This window comes from Mus pahari, unplaced genomic scaffold (assembly GCF_900095145.1).
Source record: "Mus pahari unplaced genomic scaffold, PAHARI_EIJ_v1.1 scaffold_10496_1, whole genome shotgun sequence".
NCBI lineage: Eukaryota > Metazoa > Chordata > Mammalia > Rodentia > Muridae > Mus > Mus pahari.
This window is the reverse complement of record NW_018392065.1, coordinates 11,441-17,759: the sequence shown is the minus strand read 5'-3', so window position 1 is coordinate 17,759 and position 6,319 is coordinate 11,441. Positions and strand designations below refer to the sequence as shown.

The following is a 6,319-nucleotide window of genomic DNA, read 5'->3' as shown; positions in this document are numbered from 1 at the left end:
TATGCACTCACTGATAAGTGGATATTACCCCAGAAGCTTGGAATACCCAAGATACAATTCACAGACCACATGAAGCTCAAGAAGAAGGAAGACCAAAGTGTGGATACTCCAGTCCTTCTTAGAAGGGGAAACAAAATACCCATGGGAGAAGATACAAAGGATGGAGCAGAGACTGAAGAAAAGTCCATCCAGAGACTGCCCCACTTGGGTTTCCACCCCAAATACAATTACCAAACCCATAAACTATTGTGGATGCCAACAAGTGCCTGCTGGCAGGAGCCTGATATAGCTATCTCCTGAGAGGCTCTGCCTGTGCCTGACAAATGCAGAAGTGGATGCTCACAGCCGTCCATTAGACTGAGCAGAGGGACCCCAAAGAAGAAACTAGAGAAAGGACCCAAGGATCTGAAGGGGTTTGCAGCCCCATAGGAGGAACAACAATATGAACCAACCAGTACCCCCCCCAGAGCACCCAGAGACTAAATCACCCACCATAGGGTACACATGGGATTCATGGCATCAGCTGCATATGTAGCAGAGGATGTCCTTGCCAGACACCACTGGGAGAAGAGACTCTTGGTCCTGTGAAGGCTCAACTCACCAGTGTAGGGGAATGCCAGGACAGGGAAGTGAGAGTGGGTGGATTGGTGAGCAGGGGGGTGGTGGATGGAATAGTGGGTTTTCCAAGGGAAAACCAGGAAAGGGGAGAAATTTTGAAATGTAAATGAAGAAAATATCTAATAAAGAACTCAGCCATCATACATTTTCCAGGAAAATGGATGGAACGTGAAAATATCATCCTTAGTGAGACCAAAAGACATGCATTGAATTTACTCACTATAAGAGGACTTTAATCATAAAGTACATGATAGCCCTGATTCATTCCACAAACCCAACAAAGCTAAACAAAAAGGGAGAGTGAAGTGAGGATACTTATATATCACTTAGAAGTGGTTTAAAATAGACGTAATAGGTAGATGTAGGGAGGAACTGGGTGTGAGAGAGAAAGTGATAGGGAATGTTGGTCTCAGTATCAGGTGTTGGAAGAGTCAGGAAAGATGGTCAGATAGTAGATCAAAAGTCAATCTGCAGCTGCCAGGAGTGAAGGGGTTGGAGAAATTGCAAGGAAGTGTCAGAGACATGGCTTTAGGGAGACTACCCGTAGTAAATTCAAGTGACCATAGCTGAGGCAAATGGCAGTGAGGATATGGAAGATGGAGAGGGGAGTCACCTCCTATGGCCATGCTTGTCCTACCTTGGAGAGATCAGGACAACAGCACAGCCACAAAACTTTTGAACCAAAATTTGTCCTTTTTAAAAGAAAAGTAAGGAAAGAACAGAGACTGATAGAATGGCCAACAAATAATTGGCCCAACTTGAGATCCATCCCAGGGCAATGTCCAATCCCTGAAACAGTTAATGATCCTTTGTTATGTGTGCAAAAAAAGACCTAGCAGCAGACAGACAGAGATGAAGAGACTCACAGCCTAACACTGGACAGAGCTAAGGAACTCTTAGGAAAGGATTGAGGCACAGAAGGTCTTAGGAACTCCACAGGAAGACCAAGAGTCTAGGAACCTCGACTCTTGAATGCTCTGACAGATTAGGCCACCAATCAAAGACCATACTTGAGATGGACATAGCCCCACCCCAACCCCCAACATATGTAGTAGATGTGCAGCTCAATCTCCATGTTGGTTCCAAACCAGCTGAAGTTGGGGCTGTCCTTAAGCTAATGGCTGTCTGTGGAATTCATTACACAGCTTGGCTGCCTTCTTTGGCCAGTGTGAGAGGGTGAAGCTAACCCTGGAGAGACTTGGTGTGCCCAGAGAGGCAGGATACCCAGGAGGCCCACACACTCTCAACAGAGAAGGTGAAGGAAGGGAAGGACTCTTTGGGTGTGGACCAGGAGGAGCAGTATCCTGTATGTAAATTTAATAAAACAGTTAGTGGAATAATAACTAATCTCACAAATGACACATAAAAAATGGGAGTAGTGGCAGATGGTCCTTAGTTGTTTAAGCATCAAAGGTGAAAAATCCATGATTAGCAAGACAGTAAACAGAAATACTGCATGGTCTCCATTTTAATTACTTTTCCAGTTTTCTGCTTTAACTCCTGCCCTTGTTTCCATTGATGATAAACATTTCTGACCACAATTTGCTATGGACATGCTGTTTTATCACAATAGGAAACCATAACTAAGACAACTAGCTTGGGAGTCACAGTCAGTTTTCAGGTGGCCTTTGCTTTTAAGCCTTTGACAGACAACAAATTTGGAGGATGTCCCTTTTATTCTTAACTCACATCTTGGAAAAATTGAGTCAACAAAACCACTGTGAGGAAAGTAGGATTCTATTCTTAACATCACAGTTTGAGGGCAGGGTTCACCATGGCAGGGAATTACGACAGCAGTGATGTTAGGAAACTAGGCAGATTTTGTCCATATTCGGGAATAGGAAGGTGATGGCCATTGCTGACCACACATCATTTCCACATTTCATTCAATAGCTACATGGAATAATATAGCAAGTATGCACATTTTTAATATAAATTTTAATTAATACACCTTATATTACAAAATGCATACTTGGGCACTAATTAAGAGCTAAGCATTTTGAATCTTGTATTAAATATTTTTCAGACTCCTCAGTCTGTCTGCACTGAGAGCTGCAGTCCTGGATTCAGGAAAGTCGTCCTTGAGAGCAAGCCTGCCTGTTGCTTTGACTGCACTCCTTGCCCAGACAATGAGATCTCCAATGAGACAGGTGAAGGACAAGAGTATCTGAAGATTTTCCATCCTTTCTACGGTGCTCTGACAAAACTAAGTAATGGAAAATAATTAGACACGAGAACAACGTGGAAATAACTTTACTTCAGAATAGCAACTAAATCTTTTATGTACATGTTCTCTTCCTTTAAATTTTTTATTGGTTATTTTATTTGTTTATATGTCAAATGTTATCTCCCTTCATGGTTTCCCCTCTGAAAACTCCCTATCCTATCCCCCCACTGCTTCTATGATGATCTTCTCCCACCCACACAACCCATTTCTGCCTCAGAGCCCTAGCATTCCCCACCTTCCACAGGACCAAGGAGATCCTCTCCCAATGATACCACATAAGGCAATTCTCTGCTACATATGCAGCTGGAGCCATGGGTCCCTCCATGAGTTCTCTTACATTGGTGGTTTAGTCCTTAGGAGTTCAGGGGCAGGGTGTTGGTTGGTTAATATTGTTGTTTTTCCTATGGGGTTGCAAACCCCTCAGCTCCTTCAGTCTTTTTCCTAACTCCTCCATTGGGGTCCCAGAGCTCAGTCCAATGGTTGGCTGTAAGCATCCACATCTGTATTTGTCAGGCTCTTTCAAAGCCTCTCAGGAGAGAGCTACATCAGGCTCTTGTCAGCCAGCACTTCTTAGCATCAGCAATAGTGTCTGGGGATGGTATCTACATATGGGATGTATCCCCAGGTAGGGCAGTCCATGGATGTTCTTTCCGTCAGTGTCTGATCAATGCTTTGTCCCTGTATTTCTTTAGACTGGAACAATTCTGGGTTCATATTTTTGATATGGCTGTGTGGCCTCATCCCTCAATGAGGGTTGGTGCCTAACTTCCGAATATAGTCTCTATATGTTCTCAATCCCCTTTGATGGGTATTTCAGTTAATGTCATGCCTGTTGGGTCCTGGAAGCCTCCTGCTTTCCTGGTGTCTGAAACATTCTGGTGGCTACTCCAGGTTTCCCATCCCCAACTGCTACAAACCTCTGTTCAATTTCCCGACCCTCTGTACATCTACACTGTCTCCTCCCCAACCTGGCCCTGCCCCCATTTTTCCTTCACCTTCCACTCTTCCACCCAAATTCCTCCATCTAGCTCCCATGATTATTCTGTTCCCCCTTTTAAGTACGACTGAAGGATCCACAATTTGGTCTTCCTTCTGATCTTCATATATTTGTCCGTTGTGTGGTGGGTATTACAAGCTTTTTGCCTAATATCCACTTATCAGTGAGTACATACATTGTGTGTTCTTTTGTTACTCAGTTTCCTCACTAAGATGGCAATTTCTAGTTCCATCCATTGGAATGCAAAATTTAAAGTGGCCATTTCTTTTTTTTGTTTTGTTTTGTTTTTGTTTTGTTTTGTTTTGTTTTGTGTGGCCATTTCTAATAGCTAAGTAGTACTCCATTGTGTTTATGTACAACATTTATTATATCCATTCTTTGTTTAATGTGTTTATTGGGTATTTTCTTTATTTACCTTTCAAATGTTATCCCCTTTTCCAGTTCCACCCCCTCCCTGGAATCGCCTTATCATATCCTCCCTCCCCCAGCTTCTATGAGGGTGTTCCTCTACCCATCCATTCCCACCTCCCTTCCCTCAGTTCTGCCACACTGGGGAACCAATAGAGCCTTCATAAGACCAATGACCTCTCTTCCAATTGATGCCTAACAAGGCCATCCTCTGCAACATATGCAGCTGGAGCCATGTGTACTCCTTTGTTGATGGCTTAGTCCCTGGGAGCTCGAGGGGATCTGGTTGGTTGATATTGTTCTTCTTCCTATGGAGATACAATCCCCTTCAACTCCTTTGGTCCTTTCTCTAACTCAATTGGGCACCTCACGCTCATTCCAATGATTGACTGTGAGCATCCATCTCTGTATTTTTAAGGCTCTGGCAGGGCCTCTCAGGAGACAGCCACATCAGACTCCTTTCAGGATGTACTTATTGGCATCCACAATAGTGTCTGGGTTTGGTAACTGTATATGGGATGAATTCCCAGGTGGGACAGCCTCTGGATGGCCTATTCTTCAGTCTCTGCTCTAAACTTTATCTCCATGTATGCACCTGTGAGTATTTTGTTCTCCTCCTGAGAGGGATCGAAGTAACCACTCTTTGGTACTCCTTCTTCTTGAGCTTCAGGTGGTCTGTGAATTGTAGCTTGGGTATTCTGAGCTTCCTGGCTAATATCTACTTACCAATGAGTGCATACAATACATGTTCTTTTGTGATTGGGTTACCTCACTCAGGGTGGTATTTTCTGGTTCCATCCATTTACATAAGAATTTCATGAATTCATTGTTTTTGATGGCTGAGTAGTACTGGATTGTGTCAATGTACCACATTTTCTGTATTCATTACTCCATTGAATGGCATCTGGGTTCTTTACAGCTCCTAGCTACTATAAAAAAGGCTGCTATGAATATAGTGGAGCATGTGACCTTATTACATGTTGGACAATCTTCTGAGAATATGTCCACGAATGGTTTAGCTTGTTACTATGTCCAGTATTCTGAGGATCAGCCAAACTGATTTCCAGAGTGGAGGTACCAGCTTGCAATCCCATCAGAAATGGAGGAGTGTTCCTCTTTCTCCCCATCCTTGACAGCATCTGCTGTAACCTGAGTTTTTTTATTTTAGCTCTTCTGACTGCTGTGAGGTAGAATCACAAGGTTGTTTTAATTTTCATTTCCCTGATAACTACTGATGTTGAACATTTCTTTAGGTGCGTCTTGGCAATTCAATATTCCTCAGTTGAAAATTCTGTGTTTAGGTATGTATCCCATTTTTAATGGGGTTATTTGATTTTCTGCAATCTGACTGTTTCGGTTCCATGTATATGTTATGATATTAGCCCTCTGTCAGATGTAGGATTGGTAAAGACCTTTTCCCAATCTGTCCGTTGTGTTTCTGTCCTATTAACAGTGTCCTTTGCCTTACAGAAGTTTTGCAATTTAGTGAGGTCTTATTTGTTGATCTTAGAACATAAGCTATAGGTGTTCTGTTCAGAAATTTTTCTACTCTGCCCCTGTGTTTGAGGCTCTTCCCTACTTTCTCCTCTATAACATTCAGTGTATCTGGTTTTATGTGGAGATCTTTGATCCACTTGGACTTGACATTTGGATAAGGAGATAAGAATGAATCAACTAGCATTCTTCTACATGATAACTGCCAGTTAGAGGCCCTTGATCTTGTGAAGATTCTATGCCCCAGTATAGGAGAATGCCAGGGCCAGGAAGCAGAAGTGAGTGGGTTGAGGAGCAGGGGGAGGGGAAAGGGAATAGGGGATTTTCAGAGAGCAAACTAGGAAAGAGGATAGCATTTGAAATGTAAATGAAGAAAATATCTAATAAAAAAGTTTAAAAAAAATGGATCAATTTGCATTGTTCTACAGACTAACTGCCAGTTGAACCAGCACCATTTGTTAAAAATGCTGTCCTTTTGAACATTTGTGGATACTTCATTCCTCCTTAGAATGAGGAACATAACTCCCATGAAAAATTATAGGTACAGCGACAAAGTTTGGAGCTGGGATGAAGGG

The 6,319-nt window shown here is 42.7% G+C and overlaps 1 protein-coding gene across 1 annotated transcript in view; it reads left to right on the top strand.

The window, feature by feature from the left end:
• LOC110314821 (vomeronasal type-2 receptor 116-like) overlaps positions 1 to 6,319 on the top strand; it is a 32,567-nt gene that overhangs the window by 17,571 nt on the left and 8,677 nt on the right. Inside the window, exon 6 of the mRNA XM_029534642.1 lies at positions 2,645 to 2,768. Coding sequence (XP_029390502.1) covers positions 2,645 to 2,768 — 124 coding nt within the window. The remainder of the gene's footprint in view (positions 1 to 2,644; positions 2,769 to 6,319) is intronic.